This window comes from Amia ocellicauda, chromosome 2 (assembly GCF_036373705.1).
Source record: "Amia ocellicauda isolate fAmiCal2 chromosome 2, fAmiCal2.hap1, whole genome shotgun sequence".
NCBI classification, from domain to species: domain Eukaryota; kingdom Metazoa; phylum Chordata; class Actinopteri; order Amiiformes; family Amiidae; genus Amia; species Amia ocellicauda.
The window spans coordinates 43237110-43262850 of NC_089851.1; the positions used below are offsets into that span (position 1 = coordinate 43237110).

At 37.2% G+C, this 25741-nt stretch overlaps 1 protein-coding gene across 1 annotated transcript in view; it reads right to left on the reverse strand.

The window, feature by feature from the left end:
• Positions 1-666: 666 nt before the first annotated feature.
• The window catches only part of LOC136771584 (cadherin-7), a 58424-nt gene continuing 33349 nt past the window's right edge, over positions 667-25741 (reverse strand). The window contains exons 5-12 of the mRNA XM_066723987.1: positions 19940-20107; positions 18019-18206; positions 14726-14979; positions 12760-12896; positions 10446-10567; positions 9355-9472; positions 8538-8789; positions 667-6215 (exon numbers count right to left, since the gene is read on the reverse strand). Coding sequence (XP_066580084.1) covers positions 5725-6215; positions 8538-8789; positions 9355-9472; positions 10446-10567; positions 12760-12896; positions 14726-14979; positions 18019-18206; positions 19940-20107 — 1730 coding nt within the window. The 3' untranslated portion in view covers positions 667-5724. The remainder of the gene's footprint in view (positions 6216-8537; positions 8790-9354; positions 9473-10445; positions 10568-12759; positions 12897-14725; positions 14980-18018; positions 18207-19939; positions 20108-25741) is intronic.

Genomic DNA, 25741 nt, shown 5'->3' on the forward strand with positions numbered 1-25741 from the left:
AACATATGTCTGGTATATACTGGAGTGTACACTATAAAATGCACCAATGTGGACTGGAGCTTCTAGATTTTTTCCCTTGGGATGATTTGATGACTGGCAGGAAATTATTTTGCACAAAACCACAAACTGAATATTTCTTCCGAGTCTTCTGTACGTAATACATTTTTCGGATTACATTTTTTCTGGTCACGTTTCTGTTAATAAAAGAAGAAAGACAACAAAGAAGCAGTAATACCAGTAGGTCATATACAGCCTGATATAAAAATGTATATATCTGTTCATACTTTTGACATATTTGTAGTAAATAAAATGTGTAGTTTAATGTACACATACTTTAATAAATTACATATTTGTTTAGTATGTATTTATTTATTTTGCACTGGCATTCAGAACAAGCTTGGACCTTTATGTGATCATATTATTATGAGATATTGAGTGCTGAAGCTCTATTGAGAGATATTGAGTGCTGAATCTTTCTAATTGAGACATCCCTGATCTTTACAAGTAGAACATCAATTAAAATTGTCCATATCTATAATATATATATATATATTCACTACCAAAAAGATGATGCATATGATTTAATATTAACAGAATACTAACAGCATTATACTCTGATAGGATATGAAACATAAACAGCTATAGGCATATATATATATATATATATATATATATATATGTATATACAGCTCTGGAAAAAATGAGGAGGCCGCTTAACATTGATTTCTGAACTGGAGTGGTCTCTTAATTTTTTCTAGAGCTGTATATATACACTGTATATACATATATTTGTTTGTTGGAGTACTGATAACATCTGATGTTTTTACTTAAAACAAATTAACAAAATAACCAACACTAGTAGTACGAATGTTTTTTGGTACCGATGTAGTTCTGCCTTATTTACACTTCTCCTCACATTCCAAACTGCGCTTGTGAAACAAGACATATATTCACTTCGCAATGGAGATATTCTTGTGGTAAACATACCATTGTTTGTGTACATAAATATATAAAAAGAACCACACAAAAAGAAACAGAAAATCTCCTGTCTGGGATATCATAGTGGGAATTCCTGCTTCAATAACCTGAAATGTCATAAACAACAAATGTGTTCCCTTGTGGACTATTTGCAAGGCCCCACACCTTATTAAACAATCTTTACAATGTCAGCTTGTACAAGGAGAAGCCAACTGTAACTGTAAATAAAAATGCTTTGTATTAAACATCTTTACAATAGGCAATGTCTCTTAGCTTGCATCCTTGATCACAGATGGACCAAGAGGGACTGGACATATTTCATAGAGGAACAGAGGTGGCTCCGAAAAATGTCTAGACACCACTTTGAAAAGAAAAGAAATGCAACTTTATTAGCACAGACCTTAAAGTTTTAAGTCCTGAGGTTGTTAAATTGGATCTTCTAATTTTCTTTATTTTTGCCCATCTCTTCTACTGTGAAGTTTATTATTCATTGTATTGTTTTGGAAAATTGTACTGAATACATTTTTGAACAATAGGCTATATCAATTTATAGAAGACACAAATCTCAAAGACCTTATTTCAAACACACGTTAACTTTTATTTTGATTTATTTATTTAATTTATTAAGCAGAAGGAGTAAAAAGCACAATTCGAACTGACTTTTTAAACTTTCTTTTCAAGCGGAAGCTATGCTTTATTTTTTCTAATCCCAAATAAAGATTACTAAAATTACTCCTCCCTTAATTTAGATAAAATGATTCACACATACATTTTCCCTAGATTTGTGCCTCTAAATGATTACACTGAAATTTCAAAAAAGGCAGAGGAGAATGTATTTTTCTTTGAAAATCAACCATGTGACGTAAACACCTGTTATCAAAAGAAAGGAAGAAAAAATGCAAACTTTGAGCAACATAGGGGTTCCAAAGATTTCCTTCCCCCTTGACTCTGTGTCAACAGTTGTAGCGCACAAACTTGGCAGTGTGTCATTTCATGTGTTAAGTTTTAATTTTTTTATGATAATAACACCCACGTTCTTTTTGTAGCCCAAAGGCTGTGTTTTTCTTTTTTGATTTTACATTTGCTATAATTAGTAGTAACGATGATTGATCCGTTTGAAAATTGTTTAATTAGGCAGTGGAGTATTGGATTAGCACGCTGTGAGTTTTTGCGTTGAAAGCAAGATTAGTTCTTTGTGATAGGTACACACTTAAACACACAGAATGCCTAAGGCAAGAAAAAACACAAACGCACACACACAGTGGGGACTTACAAGGTGGGGTGTTTGTCATGCTATTTTCAATTTGTTTTTGTTCTTTTTGTTCATTCCAATGCTAATATTAATTCTAATTTAAAGGCCATATTAGCATTACATAAGCCTTCAGTCTGAAGCATAGCTGGCAGAGTCTTGCAGATTCACTGTATAGTCATGGGCAAAGTGATGACATCCCCTCTGCTTTTACATGTCAGATGTGTGCAACTGCATCACTAGTCAAGGAATTGGTTGTCTACATTCCCTCTAGGCTGCCAACAATGCACTGGGGCACAACCAGATCCAAGAGAGCAGACTAAATCTGACCTCGCTAGATCATTGTGCAAGTGTCCTTGAGGAAATCATAGCACAGGAAGGTGTGAGGAATCAATGTAAAACTTAACCCATCATCTCCTAACATCAAAGTGGTCCTGCGATAAGGGGCAGAGTGAATAATAAAACACAAATACATTTCAAGGCCAGATATAACATACATAAATACACTGCAGAACAAATATGTAATTTATATATGTCTTTCATTTGCATTTGCAGTGTGTTCAGCCTCTGGGGTGCTCCTCTAACATGTCTAAGCTGTATAGCTACACATAGTAGACAATCCTTAGATGGCTAATCAAGGCCAGTCCCGTGTGTGTGGATCAGACCTCACGTGGAGCCAAACTCCTGTCTCACCCATACAGAATAAATATATAATAATATATGATATTGTAAAATATGATAGGGATGTGTGATGTTTATTTTTCTTTATATATTTTATATATACGAGTTGTATTTTAAAGTTTAGTCTATGATCCATATATATATATTTTTTGATAAATTCAGTTAATTTTTATGATATATTTTCAACTGAATATATGGATTATAGACTGAAATGTATTTAGAACAGGTCCCATTTATTTGAAATGTACTAAAAAAGGGACCAATTTTGTAACATGGCAGTTACAAGGGTCAAACATTTCTACCACATATTAAACATTTATATTTGTTCTGTATGGGTAGGGAGACCTGAAACCACCCAACGCACATAGATACAAGCAACCCACTAGGCCAAAAAAAAGTTCTGGCTCTTAATACTCTTCTAAGCCTAGGAACATGACAACACTATGATATCACAGTGACGTCCTCATGAAATGCTGTCAGCCCGGTTACATATTCATATTCATGCTTGATTGGGTTCAGTTATTTACCCTTTTTCACACTTTTATGGCTTGTTTATATCAGCAGCTTTTAGTTACATAAAAAATGTTTCGATGTCACCATTACCTGAAACTCTGATTTCCAATGAAGTCCAGCAGTGCCATACATTTTAATGAAGTATAAAAGGAACAAATCACTTGATTTTGGCTAAATAATGCATACTCTTCACATGTTAGAAACAGCAAAAGCTGGAATAGCAAACTTGCAAAAGCATTACACAGTGTGGTTAGAGAAAAGCCTTTTGATACACATTCAAGAAACACGGCTGATTCCTTCAAGTCAATGCAGTTCAATGCAGTTTTAGTTCCACTGATACAATTTGGCTGCCAATGTAAGATTTTGAAAGCATTAGGACACCATTGCAGATGTGAGTATGTCCCTATGACAATATTGTAGGAATATATTAAAGTTATTAATATTATTATTATATTTAAGTATAGAAATAAATTCAATTAATGTAGCATTTATACAATAGGCTCAAATTTTATATATCCATATCAAATCCATCTGGGCTACCAAGTAAATAAAAACGTAACTTGTTTCCTTGTAGATATGCAAATTAAGTGCATATTATTATTGTCATCAGAAATTCACTTTCAGAAGCTTTCCCAATCTTTTCCTTTAAAGTTTCAAATAAGACCTCATGGGTTTTTAGAGGGGAACCAAATACATGCAATAGGTCAATGCAAAATTAAAGCGGTTCTGCCTCATAGTTGCCTTACTATAACAGTTATCTTCCTTTGCTTACAACAGTGAGGTTTTTCTGTGACCATGCTAAACATTGCCATAAGGTTTGCCAAAGTTTAGATAAAGCATGGATTTTTTTTTTTTTTTGCCTAAAGGTCTCTTAATTTCTTTGCTTCATTGACCAGCAATCTCAAAGGAATGATTTTACATTGCTTTTTCTAGGATTTTGGAAATTTGCAGTTCAAAACTGACATGAATGAAACACAACCGACATTTGATAAAGCCCCATTAATATAGCATTTACATAACACCATTATGTGCTGTAATAACAGAATAGGTGAAATGTTAAATCTGTTAAGAAAGCAAAAATGACTCTGCGTTGTTACAATTCACATAGGAGGAGGTAGATACCTTTACTTGGAAAACTCTACAAACCCATTTAAATATCACCAAAGAAGATGTGAAGGACCCGTCTTTGATAATCAGTTATTCCATTACAAACCAGCACACCAAACAAAGCACCATCTATGATTTGAATGAAACCCCAAATACTAGGTGATCTTTTAAAGGGAAACCATACATTACAACTTGATTGTTCCAGTGGTTCAGAAGTTATGGAAGGTCAAAGTTTCAGATGTTCTGCACACCCATTTTATTGCCTTTTATTTCCCATTAAAAATAATTCTGATCACATTAAAAAATAATGACCTTTAATTTCACTCGAAAGCAAACCTGAAGACTGGTCAGAAACATAATTTGTCTTTATCAATTTGAAAATGATTAAATTGCACTGGTCTTAGATGTTTTAGGTGTTTAAACAATTGTGTCTGACATGCTTTGGGTCAGTTCACAAACATTCACTGTACTCCTCACTGTAATATCTACCCCCTGTATTTATCTGTGCTAGTTATTCCAATACTTTTTTTTTCCCCAAGGTTAGTGGCTGGGACCTTTAATTCAAAAGGTACATTATGCCACAATCTTGCCTTTGGTAGCAGATGTTTAGGAAACTAAATCATATTTGTGCTATGGACTGTATTGGAGAAATCTTTAATTTTGTGTTGAAGAAACAGAGCTCTGAAGATGAGAATGGAAATTATAGTATAGTGACCGATTTCTGACCTCATTCTCCCTCCAATGGATCATGTCTTAGCACTGCCAAAAGAACATTCAAAATGGGCATAACAACTATTGCAACATTACAGATTTCACAATGCCTGTTCTGGAGATGGAATCCCCACATTTTACAGTATCATCCTTGTTTCTTGTCTTGTAATTGAGCCAAAGCTTGCGGTCCAAAAGAGCTTTTGTATCACAATTGGGGCTTGAAAATGAATTTACCCTGTAAAATTTAGATTCACAATAGAAGCTTAGCAGACACAAAGGGAAAAAAGTAATGTAGCATGCCAAGAACGTCAGAGATGGTTACAACTGGGCACCCAAGCTGAAATCTGAAATCTGAACTTTCACCAGAAAGACACCCTCAATCAGAGATGATAATGTGAAATGTGTACATAATTCCCATTTGATCTCTGGGTTTGCCAGAGAAGGACCCCATTACTGGTATTTGTTTTCTGTCAAGATCCTGCAATCTAAAAATCTGTTTCCTCCTCACCACTTACATACATGTGTGCCAGTCTTTTGAACAACGGCCCCAATTCACTAAGGTAATCATAGTTCTGTTCGGAGGCACACGATTCCAGAGAACTAAGTGACCCAGCCAATGAACCTGTCCCTTCAAAGGCAAACGTCTGTAAACAATCAAAAGGAGGACCGCAAGGATCAGTGTCAGCTTCAAACAGCCTCTCCAAAATAAACTGCCTGAAAACATCGTCCTCGGGACCGATCCAAAATGAACGCCTCAGGGACATACGGATGCTGGCGACCAGCTGCTCTTTTCGGGTTTTCCGATCCTGCCTCTTTGTGTTGGTTCTCAGAGTGACGGGGTCAAAAGCTTTCGACTCCTCCTCCCAATTGCCCTTGTCGGTGTAACACATAACGTTTTCTGCCACCTCCTCCCATCTCTCTCCCCTTGGCTGCTTCTTCTTGTGCCTCCTCACTGCCAGTATTAGTAATGGAAGGACTGCAACACAAAATTGTTAGGGGCTTCAACTGCGTTTGATTAAAAAACACACACACAATGCTTAAACCTCTTTCTGAGTGAGCCAGGAGACTAAATAATGTTTGAACTGTGCTTACCACACCATCCTCCAAGCAGCAAACATTACTTAATGGTCTCCCGTAACAATGATCTTAAAATTTATAAAAGCAGAGCAGTACAGGTTAATCTTTTGCATGTTATGTAAAAGGAATGCACTGCATTTAGTGGTAAGAATGGCTTCAGAAACATACACATGAATAGATTGGTCTACAACTGTTATTCAGGCAGTCTATTATTTGGTTAGGACTTTTACTATTGTCATTTAATCCTATTAAGCAAAAGCAATTTAATGTCCACTCAGGCAAAATTTAATCATGTGCATCTTCCAGCATAATCGTTTAAACCAGATGCAGTTTTGACAATATTCAACCATATATAGACAGGAAGCCTACAGTCCCCTCTGCATTAAGCACAAGAGTCATAGTTATGCATACAGTGGACCAACAGCTAAGTGATCTCTAAACTGGAAGGGTATTAAAGATAAAAAATAAATAAAACTGGAGATAACAATTTAAACTAAAAAAACACCTCCTTGTACAAGAGATGTCATAGTCAAATGTGTACCAATGTATCATTAGTTTGCGCCAGGGAGAAATAAAGAGGATTTGCTTCCATCATGATACATGAAACTATAATGTTTGGAGGTGAATGAAAGGTAAGTGGGCCCAAATATGAAAAGATGTATTGAGTAATCTGAAATCAGATGGGATAATAAATGTTACAATTCTAACTATCCTAAACACACATATATTTCTGCGTGAATAATCATTTGGGCACATCTGGACAAAAAAAGTTTGTATTTTATCAGAAAATTGTGTTAATATGAATGTATAGCTTTACTAAATATATTAATTGGACATTCAATAAGCTTTTGCAATATGTCTTGTGAATACCTGACAATAAATACTGTTCTTACAGTGTGTTTATGAAGGACTGCTACAAAGATTTGTACATAGTTTTAGAACAGAAGAACATAGCATTTGAGTGCTATGTAACTCAGTCATTTTAACATAAGGTAACTGTGGTAGTTAATTACATATGTATTTAATATATAGATGGGTGACAAATTAAAGGAAAAAACAACATAAAGTGTGTCAGTAAGGTATTGGGCACCACGAGCCACCAGAACAGCTTCAATGCTCTTGGCACAGATTCTACGAGTCTCTGGACTCTACTGGAGGGATGAACACCATTCTTCCAAAAGATATTCCCTCATTTGGTGTTTTGATGATGGTGGTGTAGAGCGCTGTATAACACGTCGCTCCAAAATCTCCCAATGTGTCCAATTAAGTTGAGATCTGGTGACTGTGAAGGCCATAGCATATGATTCACATCATTTTCATACTCATCAGACCATTCAGAGAGCCCTCATGCCCTGTGGATGGGGGCATTGTCATCCTGTAAGAGACCATTCCCATCAGGATAGAAATGTGTCGCCATTGGATAAAGGTGATCACTCAGAATAACTCTGTAATGATTTGCAGTGACCCTTCCCTCTAAGGAAACAAGTGGACCCAAACCATTACAGGAAAATGTCCCCCACAGCATAACAGAGCCTCTGGACCCCCTCACTGTAGGGGTCAAGCAGTCAGGCCTGTACCGTTCTCTTGGTGTCACCATACATGCCCTCGCCCACTTGTCCAGAACACTAGCCATTTGAGCATCTTTGTGACTGAAGCTCCTGCCATTCGTGCCCCAATAATGACCCCTCTTTCAAAGTCACTTAGATCCTTTCCTCTTGCCATCTTGATCCAAAATCGAGGTCAACTGGGCCTGCTCAGCATTTGCATACATGCCACAGAGCATGATAGCACCTTAATTGCTTAATTGTATCATGCAGTACACCTCTTTGGAGGCATCTGCATTCATTATGTTCCTCCACAGTTTTTGTCAGGTTTTTTCTTTAATTTGTCACCAGTCTGTACATATATATATATATATATATATATATATATATATATATATTATATATGCACACTATGATTTTATTTTGTTCATAATTTTGTTCTGCAATTATTATCATGTTTAGTCAAAATAAACAAATACATCTGGCTGGTCTATGAGCTCATGTTGACTCATTTTGTTTGTTTAACTGATTAGTGAATTAAATAAAATAAGGCCTCTTAAATTACATAAAATGCATGCTGGAAAAGATCAACTATACACCACAGAGCAGAAAATGCAGGGACCACACAATTTCAGAAAACAAACTGAGGTATCCATACAGTGTTCTGGAGTACTTACCTATTATTATTAGCAGGCAGGATGCAATTGCAATCAGGGTCTTGACACTAAGACCAACAGACAGGGCGAAAGCCTCCACACCGCCAGATCTACAATTTCCATCTGGGTAGCAACTGCAGACTTTGATGGTGAGAGTCGTGGTGCTAGTGAGGGCTGGAGTGCCACTGTCAGCAACAACAATGGGCAGGTAATAAAAAGAGCGATCCTTCCTGCTAAAACTGCTCCTTCTTGTGAGCACGCCCGCAGTGTTATCTGAAATATTGAAAAGCATAAGTGAGTAAGTAATCGCCCGTATCCTCACACATGCATACAGGCAAGTGGCTGTTAAGAGAACAATAATCGCATGATTGGTCATGGGAAGATAGAGGCGTTATATTGTCTGATGAGTAAAACAAATAAACACACAAAAGAAAATGGAAAAGGTGCAGCTGCACAAATGGGTGATGCCAGTTGAATGAGCTACACAAGATAACAGTCTCAAATGTTTATGAAAGAAGCAAAGTTGGCAAAGTTGTGAGAAACAGACATAACTTTATAACTTTCTTCTGCCACTGTGTTGCAAATAGGTTCACTACATGGCACTTACAAAGACAATTCTGACATGTGGTAGATGATGGCCCTAATATTTTTCATATACCACAACTAGTATATTCACGGGATATATTTTACATTTATTTTATTTTATTTTATAAACACATTGAGCAACCAATCCAAGGTTCCGGCTCACTCTGACCCTGTACTGGATGACGTGGTTAATGAAAATGGATGGATAGATGGATAGATTTATTATTATAAAAAATATATATTTTTCCTGTACCTTGATTATCCCTCAATGTGAAATTGGGGTTGATGCGTTTTTCGGGAACCAGAGAGAAATAGAGATGATGGCCATCTATTGCCTCATCTGCATCTGTGGCGCTTAACACTTCTATGAGCTGGAACAATTATAGACAGAGAGCGGTTTGGTTAAGTGTAGCAAGCTGTTTACAGGGCATGTGGGAGACCTTAAGAGACGTGGGTGTATGGAAGTGGGCAGATGCCTTGTTATCATCCTTTCCCTAATTACACCCCACAGGGTTGATAAATCAATGTGGCCCCAATGCAGTGGTTGGATTCAATGATAAAGTGTCAATCCAACCCCAATCAGTATATACACCCTCTGCCCGCACCCCCTTCTGCAACCACTTTTCAAATAGTCAAATCATTACTTTAACACAGCACTAAAGGGTGCAGTGCCCTTAGAGAAACGATTTGTTAAGTGTGAGTTGTGCAGCAAACTTTTCACTGTGAGCAGCTCTCATTAATAAATATGCAATTCTGGACAGTGGTGGCCGTGGCTGTCAAGACTGACACGTATCCTGAGTACCACCATGATACTGGTGATGACTGGCTGCCTACCGCCCATGGTGACAGTAATAGCAGTCGTTTGACAAAGATTTTGTTAGTATTTAATTTTGACAACTTGACACGGTGCTCTTGCCTCTGCGTGATGATTGTTCAGCTTATGTGCATGTGGTTGGCACGCCTGAACAGGACTGCTTCAGGGCCCCTGTAATGTACTTATTGAATTGTGATGCAGATCAGTCTAGTTCTGCTGAGCGACTTGATTCAGTGTATATTGCTCTATTGTCAACAGGTTACTTCATTCCGCACTTAGTTTGAAAAAGGTGAAAAATGAAATGAAATGGAATTATTATGTGAACTTCTCAGGATCATTGGGAAACATCTGAACAATGCTTTTAAGAAGGAACTATTTGTTTTAATAGAAATATTACTTAACTATGGTAGTAACAAATAATGTAAATTGCAAATTTCAAAATCATAATGCAGTATCTCTGGACTGATAGAAAACCTAATTTTGACTCCCTCTCATTTCTATCATGTTTTTAAGGATTATGAAATACGTACCTCTCCGGATTGCACACCTTCACATATATGTGGTGAATAAGATCTGGACAATTGGGGTGCATTATCATTTACATCAGTAACTTTAATGGTGACAAGTGCTTCAGAAGACAGATAATTTTGACCTGCAAAAAGAAAAATGGCAAATTAATCATTGGATACACAGTTATACATTTAAATTGCCAATATCATGTTTCTTTGCTTGACCTAGTTAGAAATAGGTGTCTGTCAACTAAGCTGTCACATTTTTGCTCTTTGAAAAAAAAATGACAGCACCAAAAAAATATCTAAGTACTGTGAAGTGCTGCATATTATAGTTTTTTTAATTGAATGTTAAGTGAAATGTACAAGATTAATTTTTAGTATATCAGTCTTGTCCAGATATCACCAATGAAGCAGTATCAAATCAAAATGACAGGTTGCGTATGCAACCCCGGTTATCTGAAAATGAAAGCACTGCCCAAGGGGGAGGGGTTTCTGCACACTTGAAATGTCACTGTATCAAAGCTTCCACTGGCCCATGTGCCCGTCACTCAAACAGGTCCTTAACCACTTCCTGTTTTTTATAAAAGATGATGCCTGCACAGGAACTTCCTCATTTGCTGGTAGCTAGGACTCCCGTGTGACCTTGCAACCCTTGGGCAGTGCTTCCTTTTTCAGATAACCAGGGTTGCATACGCAACCTATCGTTATCTTTCAAGTCGGAAGCACTGCCCAAGGGGGAGGGGTTACTGTATAACAAAACTGTCGCAAGGGAGGAGCCAATGAGCTGATAAGGGAGCCTGGCCTGACTGACCCAACACAACTTCAGACAGGAGCCACAGGGGCCCCTTGGGACCACACCTGGGCTAAAGCCAACAGTGGGCTCCCAATGGAAGGGACCTGTCCTGTCATGTCCAACCTGTAGAACCTGACAAATGTAAGTGGCAAATCCCAAGCTGCAGCCACACAAATGACTGCCAAGGGGGTGCCCTGGAATAGGGCTCATGATGTGGCAATGCCTCGAGTTGAATAGGCCACCAGGTGATCAGGCACCGGGATCCCAGTGGACTCATAGGCCATGGTAATAGTGTCCACAATTCAATGCGAGAGGCACTGCTTTGAAAGCGCCTGGCCCTGTGTCTCCATAAAACACAAACAATTGTCCCTTGCCCCGACCAGCAGGTCAACCGCGGCCGCTATCTCTACAATAGGGGGAGGGGCTGGTGATGTGTCAGCTCCTTCAAAGGGCCAGCAGGCTTTCCTTGTTATGGAGGCGAGCCGCCTGGGCTCCTGCCTCGTAAGCCCTTTGAAGCAGGGTCTCCGTTTCACGTCACTGCCTGTTGTGGCAAGCCAGGTCGTGAGGTTCCACGAAGGTAAGGAGACCAGCGCAGCGATAGTGGAGTTAACCCGGAGGAAGTCGACCAGGCCACACTCTGGTTCCTGGCATAAGCCTCCCCTGCCTGTTCCTGGGCGGGAGCCATTGCTGGGTGGTCCCAGGTCGCTCTCAGCTCTTCAAGGAGGTCCGGAAGCAGTGGGAGAGCCCGTGTGGGCTGCTGCGAGCGGTGACCTCTCTCGAACCAGGAGCATGGCAGAGCGGGATCACAGGGCCAGGGGATCTGGAGACAATCCACGGCACTTTGGATCACAGCCCAGCACTGCCAGTCCTGTCCTGCAGGAGCAGGGGGAGTGTCATCACTCAATGCAGGGGGAGGGGTGGCTGAAACCTGCTCCTCCTCCATGAGATCCGCCTCAAGCTCTAAGCCCGGAGAGGCACAGGTCCAACACCCCTAAGCAGGAGAGGAGGAGTGGGGTCTCTCCATCTCGCCAAGTACCACATACACATGCTACCAAAAGCATGCAGCGGGGGTACCAACTCAATCCATTTTCAGTGCATTTTCATTCACAAGGAGTAGAAAGTGATTACTGACAACAGATTAAGCCACGACTAGGCGCAAGTTTGTAATTTGCAATTGGCAGGTAGGTGAAAGTCTGTAGAGAATACAGAATCTAGTGAAATAAATAAATAAATATAACTAACCAAAATAAAGAGCATTTTTGTAGCTAAGACATAACAGATTTAATACCTCTGAACAATATTAGCATACATTTCAGTGTCACTGATCAGATTATGTTTGTTGACATCAAAAACATAACTTATTGGAGAGATTTTGCACTCAATGTTTATCTTATTTACAAAGTAGCAGAGCAGGTAATTAACAGGTAACCAATTTATAGAGAGGTAGATCAGTGACATATAATTATTTTAGGATTATTATTTTTCAGAGCAAAAATAAAAACAGAGCAAGGATCTTGTCATTTTATTGATTTCACCTACTTGTTTCTCTGGCTGAAACAGTTAAAATGTGCCACCGCGCTGTCTCCCAGTCCAAGGATTTTGCAATAGTAATTGTTCCATTGTGCAGATCTATTTTGAACATTTTCTTCATATCACTGCCTCTATTAATGTAATACCTGAAAGAAACGACGGCGAGAGACAATGCAATATTTCAGGAACCATTCAGTAGCATACAATGATATTTCAAAGGCTAGCGCATGGATTTCACACCATTATTAAACATGCTTCCCAGGGTCTAATCATGCTCTATATTTCTTCCGTAGCTGGCAGCAAATGGTCTTCTGTGGCTTGAAGAATACACCAAGTAGTTGATATAAAGATTGGGTCCCATTCCTCACCAATGGCCCTATGTTAATTTGTTTGTGGCAAAATAGCTAAGAATCAGTTTGAAATATGCCAACCTCTTATAAAAAGTTTACTGTAGTAGACTGTGGTAAAATTATACAGTGTAAAAGTGCAGATAAATTATTTTCTTAACAAAATATGCCTGTGGCAAGCACGTTCCCTTACATTCCTGTGGTAGTTTTATATTAATACTAAAGTGCACAGAAGTGTTTTTTCTTATAGGGAAATTATCAGATTATGTCTTATGAATATTAAAAGCGTAACACATTGCAGAGCTCCCTCACAGAAGGTGGTGTTGATCATCGAGTTGGAAAACAATCAATTTATTGTGGGTCAGTCTATTGTAGAAGTTAACCTCACCATATATTTTCAACCTATAAAACAAACATACAGATTACAGACTCTAATATATTAAAAATACGTCTGTCCCATATGGTCTGAACATATGTAACAGTTCATGCAAGAATATTTATTGTTTTGCTCAATGGGGTGTATTATATTACAAACATTTGATTTAATTTATGTACACCTTTAAAATCAGTTTTCTACAATGTGCAGAAACTGCTTGCTACCACACACCTGCAGTTTATACTCTCTTTCCCTGGGACCTGGTAAAGTTACTGAATGCCAAATCCAGAGGGTAGTAAAAGTAGAAGTCACTTTATTTTGACACAATATGCTTGTGTTGTGTTGGATTTAGACAAAATATTTTAAAGTAGTGTCCCACATAAGGACAAATATTTTGCATTAAAAATGTATTAAATTCATAAAATAAATCTAGATTAGTTTAATCTTAAAATGTATGCAGAATATTAAAGAAATCTAGCACTAAAAGCATTTGTTTTTAGTTTGAAGGTCAAAGGAAACTAATGGGGATGAAATTAAAAATCTAGTTGTATTTTATAGTAATATGCAGGCATTTCCTGCCCATGTGATTCTGTAATACTGTCAGAGTAATCATACCATTTCAGACGACCTGCAATGTTGCCAGGGCATTTCAATGCAAATGTATCAGTTCAATGATTCTCGTGAAGCTGGGTCATTTATGTTGTAGTTACCATGTGAAAAGAGGGATTTATATCAGTCATAATTCAACTAAGCAGTTAAATGGTTCATGGCTTTGTGAATTACTTATGGCTAACAACGATATGTAGGATGGAGGGAAGCATGCCATATATATATATATATCTTATTTTTTAATCTTCATTTGTTATTTAATACCATTAATGCAGTTTTAACCCCCCAGGTCGCTGTTTTATGATAAAGCTCACACGGCAGATGGAAAAAGCCAATATATACAGCGGGCATGTTTTATTCAGTGGGTTTCATTTCACGCTAAAGTAATATGGGATAAATATAACGAAGCACTGGGGCACCTGGCAAAGTTAAAAGGTAACTGGATGCACAAAGCTGCTGACACAGTTTAAAATAAATCATTTTCACTCCCCCGAGGCTAACATTTCATAAAGCAACCTCAATTACTGTATACTGAAGCACATCTCGTGCTGATTTGAGGTGTTTATAGAGAAAACACACTTCTGAACACGTTGCCAGGGTAGGAGTCTGTGTTTATTGGAAGTAGAGTAAAAGTTAGCCTTACCTAATGGGATTACTGGCTGCATCTCTGTCCGCTGCAGACACCCTGCCAACTTCCGCTCCAACGGCTGCATTTTCCAGGACATCCCACACATACTCATGGGGATTAAATATGGGCGGCTCATCTACATCCACCACCATTACTTTCACAATGGTTTTGTCTCTGAACTGGTTGAAGCTGAGAAACCGTGTGTCTATGTAGCTGTTTATCGCTTCAACCGATATGACAAACCTCCTTTTACTTTCATAGTCCAAAGGCTAAAAGTGAACAACAACAACCACAATAACAAAAATATTATTATAATTTTTTATAATTTATTTGGCACTTTACAGAAATCATCAGAACACCAGAATTATAACTGATAGTTCTCTAATCAGCGCTACCCCAACTATCAAACAATTTACTTTTTATTATTTGAGAGTAATATATTTTAATATATTTAATAACTTGACCAAGTACACATTCATACAAATTCTCAAAGTAGTGAAGCCTACTGTCCATCAAGTGTTCTGTCCCTGTAGTTAATGCAGCACACTAGCACTAACTCTTCTGACCCCACATTTAATCCTTAAATATTCTCTCCCTATTTCTCCCACAAATTATTTACCAGATATGTAATGTTAATTTTTATCCTACTTGTTTATGTTTTTCTAATCTTGTTCTCATAAAAACATTGTAAAACATCTAATTAAATGTTATTTTAAACATGCAAACATGTCCCCTCAACTTTCTGTTACAGTTTCACATGTTTTCTGGAATGTATTTATTTCATAATAAGGGAGTAAAATACTTCCCTATTTCTATCGTGAGCTTTGCCTTAAGACAGACTTTGTTCTATTAGTCTTATGAAATGTCATTGTGCTAACCATGTCTTCTAATAACCCCTTTTGCTCTCTGAAGAGACTGTGACAACTTTGAAAGTCTGATTAAGAATTTTGCAGTTTTGAAATACCCTTTCGCAACTGCAGGCCTCCTCACTACACTTGTTCATTAGTATTTCTCAATAAATCCACTGACCCATACTGGCTCCTATAAAATATAGACGCCCAGAACAAGATGTAGCCATAGCACCTGATAATAAAATGTTATTACTGAAATATTTAGCAGTAGGTATGATGCGTGCAGTATACAGTTAAGTATCTGCACAAGAAACATTATTTTCAACCAGAGTGCTGCTAAGAAGAAGACTCTGCCATTATAACTTTCCTAATGCATACGGGTTACTTGCTAAATTATTCTTTATGGAATATGTACTGTGATCATTTCAGTGACAATGACGCATCTGGCCTCCTTTTCTTCTCAATGAATCGAGCAATGACACAGTAGATCAGGGTCAGCTAATTAAAAGTAAAAGCTTCACAATTTGGAACATATTAATGAAATATGATCAGAGTGCAAAAAAAGAACAATAAGGTACAGTGATATATGAATACCACAGGATAAACACATGAATATGTCATGCACTTCATCTGAGTTCACATGTATAACAGGGTTAGGGTAAATGAGGTTTTCATGTGCTCAACATCAGAACTCAGATGATGTTCATGATCTGTTGATGTTTAAATCCTATGGTATTCATATATTAATTCATGAGTGTTACCAAAAAATACAATACTCAAACCACTTTTTCACATTCAGCTGCATGGATAGTCAAACATAAATAATAAGAACCAGTTAGAAAACTTTACAGAAAATACTGCCAGAGGTTATGACTAAAGATCTGATGGAAAACTCTTCTCTCGGAGTCAATTTATGTATACCTATACAAATAGATGTTCGTGCCCAGACTGTCATAACTGCTTCTGTACTGTGATTACTTCAATAGGGTCACAGAACACCTTGTAGCCCTGCTTACCACGGCTGTCCAGTGTACTATGTGCATTCACAAACTACCTCACGCAGGGTAATTTCAATAATTCTGCTATTTTAATTTTAAAAAAGCTGCATACCTTAAGTCAGACATGCATCAAGAATAAAATCAAATTAGGGGTGATTTCCACTTCCACTCATCAGCAGACCCAGAAATAGACCATTTTGGTTATAAAAAACCTCTTACTACACAACTGACACAGGTTATCTATTCCCACTAGACCACTGTAGGAGAACTGCTAAAGCTATTTTGGTATTTGACTAAATTGAATACAGTTATTCCGTTTTTTACTCAGACAGGTGCAGACAGGACTCTGGTAGCCCTGATTTCAAGAAGTGCCTAAGGCTCTGCTTTGAAGCTGAAAGAGTATAGAAAAGGTTATTAGTGCCCTCTTATGGAGCAGAAAGTTGCCACTGACTCCATATTGCCCTCTCTCTAATGCAATTTGGAAGATGTGCTTTGTGCCATGTGTTAAAGCCAATGACAAGCATAAGATGCAGTACCGTTGTCTTATACATAAGAGCTGAACATTGTGTGAGCAGATTCAGTAGCATCACAAAGTCAGTAAGATGTGAAGCAGAGTTCTCTCTTTTTTAACAAGGCATCAATTTCAAATGGATGTGATCAAAAGCACTGAGTAATTTACCTTCAGCTCTTCATATATTTATTATTAGTTACTGTATCTATTGAAAAGTGATATGTCTTTACAAGGCACATAACCAAATCTTCAGTGGTCAATGTTGCGTATTTGAATAAGACTGAAAAGGGCAATGACATTTATTTGTATTAGATTATTGTTATTTTCATTATTACTATTACTATATGTGGCATGATTCGTTTTTAATATCAGATAGTATACAGTTAATAATTGCTATTTACCTGAAAAATGTAAGTAACTAATCTGAAACATTGTTCTAAAGTACTATAGAAATAAAGCAATATCTAGGAGAATCATTATTTGTTTTCTGTCAGTTTCGTGCTTAATGTTGTGCCAGACAGACACCATGACATTCAGCTATTTTGAGATGAATGTATTGAACTGTAGTAAACCAAACTTCAACTGTCTTCAGTGAAAAGAACAGAGTACATAAATAAGATAAATAAGACAGACAAATGATTGAATTGTTGAAAATAGGGCTCTATCTTGAGGCGTTACTGAAGTAGCCTCCCACTGTAGCACATTTTATAAATGTTTTAAAGCCTGCCTTTAAAACTGTAGGTGCATTGAGGGGATAGGGTAAGGAAATTGGGGATTATAAAAAAATAAAAGAAAAACAATTGGACAAGATCCTTGGCTGCTTTTGTTTGCTAACAAATATATTTTTTTCTGCTCTTTGGGGATCTCTTTGTGGAATCAGCCACACTTTATAGACACACAATACACCTCTCGACAATAGCTGGAAACCTCAGTAGTGATGAGTCTCACCTGTTGAAGAATAATCACTCCTTCCTGAGTGCTGGCATCAGTGATGATCGCAAACACACCCGTGCTCTCCACTTCCTCTATGGTGTAATTCATCTTTGCGTTCAGACCCACATCACTGTCATCGGCCATAATCCGGCCCACGGTGGTGCCCACTGACGCAGACTCAGGAATGGAAAAGGAGAAAAGCTCTACGGAAATGTTCGGCGAAAGCTCAATTAGCATCGTCGACTCATTCTCGTTCTGCGTCAGAAGGGGTGGGTCCTCCAATACGTTGTCAGAGCCATACCCTGCTTTTCACATTGCAAGCCCAGGATGCTTACAATCAGGGCCAGCACATGGGTAATTGGCTCCCCAGGCACCCCACCACCCCCCCAGGCAACTGGTCATGACTGTAATATTTGTCAGATTCAGCAACCCCAGCCTCTGCGCAGTCACTACAAGTTTTCAATTGTTAAACAAGTCTGTGACTATTGCTGTGGAGCTTTATGATATGCATGAGGCAGCTGATAAAGTAATGCTAGCTTTCTGTGACAGTTCTGTTTTAGAGTTTACTCATTTGTTGGCACCCTGCAATTTCTGAGCGCCCTAGGCAACTCTCTAGCTTGTTTAATGGCTGCACCACCCCTGTTTACAGCCCACCTGTATCACAGCAGTCTGAAAGTTTGATGCTGATGGAACAACTAACACCCTGACCTGGCAGGTGCTGAGCAGACACGGGAGTCGATGTGTTTGGCAAACCGAGTTTTTCCTCGGCTGGCCTAAACCCATTCCCAGCCCAGCTATGGCATAGGCTTGACTTTTTTTTTTTTTTTTTTTTTCATGTTTGTTCCTGATTACGGAGGTCAGTACCTGCAAAAGCATTAGAAGACAAAAGTGTCTCACATGTAGGAAAGTGTTTACTAGATCCAACTTGGCTTGCTCATTAATGCTGAGAGAGAGGTTTGGTTAAAGTGAAAAGCAGGGTAAGAAATAACAGTCGATTGCAGTTAGACCGGTATCATTACACGTTTTCTCAGTTTACAGTAACCAGCTTGCAAAATAGTTTATGCATAACTACAGGGATATGCAACATGTTGAATGTGTTTTAGGAAAGCTTACTGATTAGCATTTGTTTTCTGTTTACACAAAAAGCTATGTAAAGCTACGGTGAATGCTATGGTGAATGCTATGTGACACCCCCTGCTTTTTTTTGTATTTATTTATACACAGACCACTGCAGAAGCACTTGTGGTGTCTGGGCAAATACAAACACAATTTGCATAGAAGTGGTAGATGAGTGTCATTGCCATCTCAAGCTGTACTAACAGAGGACAATAATGCAAAGTTAATTATTTATGTTTTCCTTCATATAATATGTGATAATTGGGACAAAGAAACATATATTTTGAATCTCAGTTCTCAGCATGGATGGCATTAGTACACAGAATATAAAGTGCTTTAATTTTCCTGGGATTGATTCCTTACTTACCATTTATTACAATAAGCTTATCTCTTTAAAGTTTAGTTTTTCTAAAGGTCATTGATTAATGTCCTCTCATGTATGAATTTTGTATTTTCCAGTTGCTTTACAATGCAATAGCTTAGCAACTCTATCTCTCTCTCTCTCTCTCTCTCTCTCTCTCTCTCTCTCTCTCTCTCTAATATATATATATATATATATATATATATATATATATATATATATATATATATTATGGAAATGTAAACCCCTCCAAGATTCTGGGTAATATTTAATGATGGTATTTACTTATTCATGTATTCCCTTCACACACATCTATCCCAAAGCAACAAGTTAATGTTACGGCTAGACACAACAGGAGTCCAGAAATTAATGTATGCTTAGAGCAGGATTTTGCAACTCAGAATTTGAAGCTACATAGTGAAAGTTTATGTATACAGTCAGTCGGCTACTGGTACTTACTGTGCTGAAATTTGGGGCCGTTGTCATTGACATCAGACAGGTTGATGGTGACTGTGGCTGTTGAAGAGAATCCACCCATCTGGCCCACCATATCTTTCACCTGGACAATGACAAGGTGTTGCTCCTTGGCTTCTCTGTCCAAGTCCGGCCAAGACGTCACGATGATGCCTAAGTGACACGGGCATTGCACAATTATCTAAGAAGCGCACACCTGCTGGACAGGGGCTAAATAAGCACACCCATCAATTAACAGATATACATTTTAATGTTTACGGTTGGCAACCTCCTTGGACACGACTCAGGATGCTCCTTGATCATTCCTCATGGATTCCTTTACAGCTACAGGGATCTCACCCCAGAAGTCTTAATCAAAGGATCTCTCCAGTTTTCCCTTGCCTTTATTATACTGCCTTACTATAGCCATTGTGACAATAATAATAATAATAATAATAATAATAATAATAATAATAATAATAATAATAATAATAATAATAAAGGCCTTGCATCTCTTCAAAGACAGATGTTCATTTAACAGTCTTTAAAAGGAATGTCAAAGTTGATACCATAATTATATTTTCTTCTTATTATTATTATTATTATATATTGTCTGGGGAATGTTAGAGCATTAACAGTAGCACCAGATTTCTTCAAGGAATGCTGCGCTCCACAAAGTAATGAAACAAATCTGTTGAGTGCAATGTAGCTGTCTAAAGATGGACTAGCAAATGACGTTAAGTAGATGTAGACGTGCCGTGCAAGGTGCCAAATGCAATTACATCAGAATTTGCAGACCTTAGCATAGGTGAGTAAGGGTGAATCACTGCTGGTAGTCTCATTGACATGTTACAGATTGATTCATTATATGTCAATCTCTGCAGTGTCAAAGAGATCCTTCACTTCAAAGCGGAATCTGTGTGTGGATACAGGATCTGCCGCATCCAAAACATCAGCGTACTTTCGTAAGCTGCTCCTTTTGGCTGACACGGCCCCAGGATCATGAACTACTTTGGCAGTGCTGTGGAAATCTTCTTTTCCTCCCACACTTTCTAATCAATGGTATACATCCACTCTGGTGTGGCAGACATGGCCCAGATACCATATAATGTTGCTTCTGTCTCGTTCTGGGTTTGGCAGTGTGTTGTTTCTTTGTAAGAGGCTTCTCATTTTGCCCACTCCAACATACAACCTGACACAGTAATTAAGAAACCCTGCAGGCCTCCAGATGAAAATACAAAATCAAAATTAGGTTCTGTTTGTCATTCAGCTTCCATTGTGAGAGGAAACATTCAGAACATATAAGCAAGTGGATAAATGGCTTACATTTTTAAGGAGGTAAACTCAAAAGCCAAATTTGTTTTGACCTCAATTCATAGGGACAAACCCTGTATTGAAATAATGAGTTTTGGGACATTAAAAACAAATGCAACAACCACTGTTTCCTCAAATGATTAATTGTTCAATTCCAAGTCATGTAAACCTGACATAACACACCTGCAAATGTTCACAACATATTGAGAAAGAAACATTATCGACCTGAGCATGGAAAAAAATAGTCTGATAGATGTTTACCTAGTTCGTTTAGCTATACCACCACCAGATGTTACATAAAGTATTGTCTAATAGCTGTGCTTTAATAAATGTTTCCTAAATCACCAGTTATAGTACAAAATCCTCTGTATGTCATTGGCAACTAAGGTTAACTGAAACAGACATATTGAAATCAGAAAAAAACATTTCTGCTATATGATATATCACCTTTGAGATATTCATTATTTGTTCTGCTATATGATATATGCACTTTGGTATATGATTTAATTTTTTCTGTTACTTTTTCATTAAAAGACCCCTCGTATTTCTATTATGTTTGCTATGCAATAAGGTAAGAGTACTAAATAGTTACCATGAGTTGACATCTTCAGTTCCCATCAATATATATATAAAATTAGATTAAATAAAAGGGGAATAAAGTACAAGATTTCATTACAAAAATGTGAGGTGATTCCACTGTGTTTTTTTTTTGCCAGTAATAATCATAATCCCCAATGTTCAATTGAATGCTGTAGGTGAATTTCACCGGAGATGATAAAAAAATGCCTTTGGGGTTTCTACATCATAACAGAACCTGTATATATTGCAACAGGGATCATCCCACGATATAAATTAATTTAAATGTAATAATGTGAGTCATCAAACTGTGTTTTGCTACCAAATTATTTTGTTTTCTTATACAAGTCTCTCAGGATAAGGACAATACAATACACATCATTATTTGAAAGAATGTGTCAAGTATAATATTTGCTGTAAATTGGATTCTAATGTAACTTTGCACCCTCTAACCCAGCATTTATGTCACATTTTGTATTCAGACTTATTTATTTATTTTCTGTCCCAGTGTTACTTGTAGAATGCAGGCAAACCACAAAGTCAAATGCCTCTGTTCAACCAGTGTGTATTATTTGTCTCTTTCTGGATGTTTTCCTTCTTTATTTGAGGTAAGTTGCCTTATTATAAAAGACTAGTGTGCCAGACAGTAATTTGTCAAAACCAAGAGTGCTCCTCAGTGGTATTTGGAAATTTGACATGTTGTGAACTCCTGCAGTCCCCAGGAAGTGCCATTACTGTAAATTGAGTCTTGAAAATGGTACCAGAACTGCAGATTTTTTAATATTTTTTTTAAGAAGCTGACACATACATCAGTGTCCTGCAGTACAATTTTAAATTATAAACACTCTGTTAATTTAAGAAAATAAATATTTCAGTCATATCGCTCTGTCAAAACATTTTAAACTTGAAGGTGATGTCCCACCATTTCTAAAATCAGTTTTATATGTTGTTATGTGTTACTATAGTTTATATTTAAGATACATACCACTCTTCCAGATTGAGATCATAAAAGTAACATTTTTTTATTTTATTTAAACCTTCACTCCTGTAGATACACAAACAGAACAAAAGCAGACAACAAAATAATATCTAGGTACATTTTTTTTGTATATTTATAGTACACTCAATTTCCGCATTATAAATAATAACAAATGTAAGTGTGGTTATATAGTAAAAACCTTAAAGTGAGCAAGCGAAACAATACAAAAATGCAGTAACCATTTTATAGTACACTGAGTGTAAATACTTTTGAGAGACTCCAAAAGTCTAAAAAAAAAATCATCTGTGTGTCACAACAGCATTAGAGAAAGCTCCTTGGTGCTGATTGGGGTCTTCAAAAAATATACATACTTAAAGAATACTATAAAATGGTTATTGCATACTTTTTTGATTTGCTTGCTTTCAGTTTTATAGTGTATGTGGGTGTTTTCACATACACCATGTTTATGTGGATATATATATATATATATATATATATATATATATGTTAGAAAATAATAATATTAATTCATATTATAATGTTTGTGTACCTACAGAAGATATTTTTTTCATTTCAGTTTGAACAAGAAGCATTAATATCTACAAGCAATAAGTATGATTAATTATGATGACTAAATAATTATGATAATTTGTTTTATATATTTTTTGTAGGTGGGGCAGTCACCTTAGGTTTCAGTATTAGGACAGTGTTTATTTTAAATTACCCTTGTTATTGCAAAAGACAAAATAAATTAGTTTATGCATATTGTACTGGAACGGGAAAGTTACTATTTACCTTGCAAACACATATATATTACTTTGCTTTTACATTGCTAGTACTCATGTTATTTATATTGTTTGCCCCTATGTCGCCCTCCCTTGAGCTATTAACTATGACTTTACATCTTGTCTGCAATTATTAGCTCACAAATCTAGGACGTGTATATTTTCTAATGCACTCATGTAATTTTGAACATGTAAATTTTACTATGCTTTGTTCTGTAATTCTAGACTATTGCACTTTTAAAATGTTCTTATGTTTTGTAAGTCGCCCTGGATAAGGGTGACTGCTAAGAAATAATTAATACTAATAATAAATATGTATTTAAATATAATAAAGGCTACCTGATGAAGACACAGCAGTGTCGAAACACGTTGTGAGTGTGAGTTATTCAATAAAATGAAACTGTAATAATATAAAAGTCTGGTCTAAATAACTAATAAGTGAGAGTGCGGCTACAAAATGTAATTTTCTTTATATATAGATTAGTTTATTAGTTAATTCAAACAAACCAGCATAGTTGATCAAAGTGATTGCTGCAGATTGCCATTCTTTATTTCCATGTGGAATGTTGGATTGCTTACTTGCAGTTGCCCCTGCTGATTAATCTCTTATTTTGTTGGAAAGTAAAAACAAAAAGAATAACGCAGTCTTGAGATTTTTTACTGTAGCTGTGGACATATGCCTTGGTTCCACTGGCTTAAGTGTTATGTCGTGCCATGCCGTCCTCAGACGCGTCCCAGAGCTTTTTTTGCAAAACCAGGCCGCTGTGAAGTCCGTCCCTCTGATGGAGGAGCAGCAACTGTGGGTTTGGTTTGTGTTTCAGATAGAGAACAACACTACGCGCGACACAGCCTGACGTGGAGAGGACTTTTGTGTCTGTTTTATTATTTGTGCTTTACATGATTGTAAACAGCGTAATAAATACACGTTTCTGTTCAGAGATGTTAGGAAGAGCTAAACGTGTAGAGACAACATTATATTCAGACAAGCATGTTCACATAAGAATACGGTTCCATGTGCAACAATAATACTATAGCGAATATGTATTGTTATTATTATTGTCATCATTTGTGCTAGTATATATGTATTTTAAACGGCACAGCGTGACTCCCTTAATTTATTACTTACTACAGATTTGTAGCTGCAAACAATATTTTTTGCTGTATTATTTATAATTTACTTATCAGACGTCCTTAACCCGGGCAAGTTACAGTTGGAACAAAATACACACGTTTCACGATTAATCATCCAGCTACAATACAGCCGGTTATAATTGAACTAAAGTGTGCACGTTTCAGTCATGGCGTTTATGGATGCATTTGTTTTACCAGTCCTTAATGTTTTAGAGGGAACCCCACATCTGCTGTATTAATGTATTCATTAATTTAACTTGTAAATGAACACGTTAATTAAATCGTGATCGCCTTCACACTGACTGTCTCTGGATTGTCCTGCACACCATTCACACAACAGCCTGAAACACCGGCCAGTTATCATACAATATTAAGAATATCGGCTGCTACCGCTCCGATTATTATCCTTCAGTTTATTTTAACTAGTCAGGGCACTGCACCGGTCCTGTGAAATCCAAGTGTTTAATGCACTCGGATATTAACTGTAAGCAGTCATTGTTTCTGTACGTGGATTTCACTCCATGCTGTTAATAAAACTGAAATTTCTTTGTGATCGCACATGGTACTTGAGATTATATCTTCCGATACAATGTCTCTGATCTCCTCCCTGTGTCTCAAGTCAAACACACTCCTCCAATTCTGAAAGCGAATCGTGTTTCAGTGGGGACGGACGCTTATGGACACGTCCAGCACCAGCAAGTTAACCGGCCACAAAACACACGTCCATCAGTGGAAACGGGGCAATAGTGACACTTCATGTTGTCTATGGAAACTATAATTACTAGGAGTAAGCCCATGAAATGCTATTAGTTATTAGTTTGATAATATTTGCCCTGGGGAAGACAATTCTGGTGATTCCATGCTATCCGGGAAGTTATGACATGACACATTAGATTGATAGGTTGTGAATGCAATCCTGGTTATCCCCAACGGGGAGTGGTTTTAGCTTGTTTCCATTGGAACGTCATTGAAGACATCTTTCTATCAAAGCTGCCTTTTGGCCCCTGTGTTAGTCACTCAAAC